Below are 868 nucleotides of genomic sequence, written 5' to 3' on the forward strand. Positions count from 1 at the left end.
CAGGAAGTTTTAAATTAATCTCTGCTGTATATTCCTGTAATATTGCATTTTTATCTGAGGAATGATGTTATTAAACAATTGCAAATAAAGTGAATTTCCTAAGGTTTGGTTCTTCTGCATCTTATGCGCGATTACAACCGATTAGGTCCTCAGGTAAGATCTCACCTGTCCAATGTTATTCCAATCAGCAGAGGCTAAATTCAGATGTTCTTTTATTATGGTCACAGCATGATATTTTAAGTGACAAATTATATTAAATCAATATAGAAATCTAATACATTTTTTAACATTCGTATTGCATTAAATCCAGAGTCCAGCCACTGGATCAGCACAATCTGCAGCTGTAAAATAATTTATAAAAATGCAGCCTGTGTAAAGCATCATCATATATATGTGTCTGCATACTTCCTGGGTTTCTGTTTAGTGTGTGTCTTTGTGGTTGATCTTCTGTGACTCTCCGTGATGAAGAATGAAGAACAGATCTGGATTCAATCCATGATTCACCATAGCCTCACGCAAACGTGCTGGAGGGTCAAGATAATGCTGAGAGAGAGAGAGAAAAGAACAGAACAGCATGTAGTTTGAAATCGGTAAAATTATGTATATATATATATATTTTTTTTTTTTTTTTTGAAAGAAGTCTCTTATGGTCACCAAAACTGCATTTATGTGAGCGAAAATACAGTAAAACAGTAATACTGTGAAATATGTGACCCTGGACCACAAAACCAGTCATAAGGGTCAATTTTTCGAAATTGAGATTTCTACATCATCTGAAAGCTGAATAAATACGCTTTCCATTGATGTATGGTTTGTTATGATAGGACAATATTTGGCCGAGATACAACTATTTGAAAATCTGGAATCT

At 34.1% G+C, this 868-nt stretch overlaps 1 protein-coding gene across 4 annotated transcripts in view; it reads right to left on the reverse strand.

Moving 5' to 3' along the window:
- Nucleotides 1–201: 201 nt before the first annotated feature.
- LOC107738826 (N-acyl-phosphatidylethanolamine-hydrolyzing phospholipase D-like) overlaps nt 202–868 on the reverse strand; it is a 10,805-nt gene continuing 10,138 nt past the window's right edge. For all 4 annotated transcript variants that reach the window (XM_016550711.1, XM_016550710.1, XM_016550708.1 and 1 more), the window contains exon 5: nt 202–543. In XM_016550711.1, coding sequence (XP_016406197.1) covers nt 421–543 — 123 coding nt within the window. In that variant the 3' untranslated portion in view covers nt 202–420. The remainder of the gene's footprint in view (nt 544–868) is intronic.

This window comes from Sinocyclocheilus rhinocerous, unplaced genomic scaffold (genome assembly GCF_001515625.1).
Source record: "Sinocyclocheilus rhinocerous isolate Xijiao unplaced genomic scaffold, SAMN03320098_v1.1 scaffold3117, whole genome shotgun sequence".
NCBI classification, from domain to species: domain Eukaryota; kingdom Metazoa; phylum Chordata; class Actinopteri; order Cypriniformes; family Cyprinidae; genus Sinocyclocheilus; species Sinocyclocheilus rhinocerous.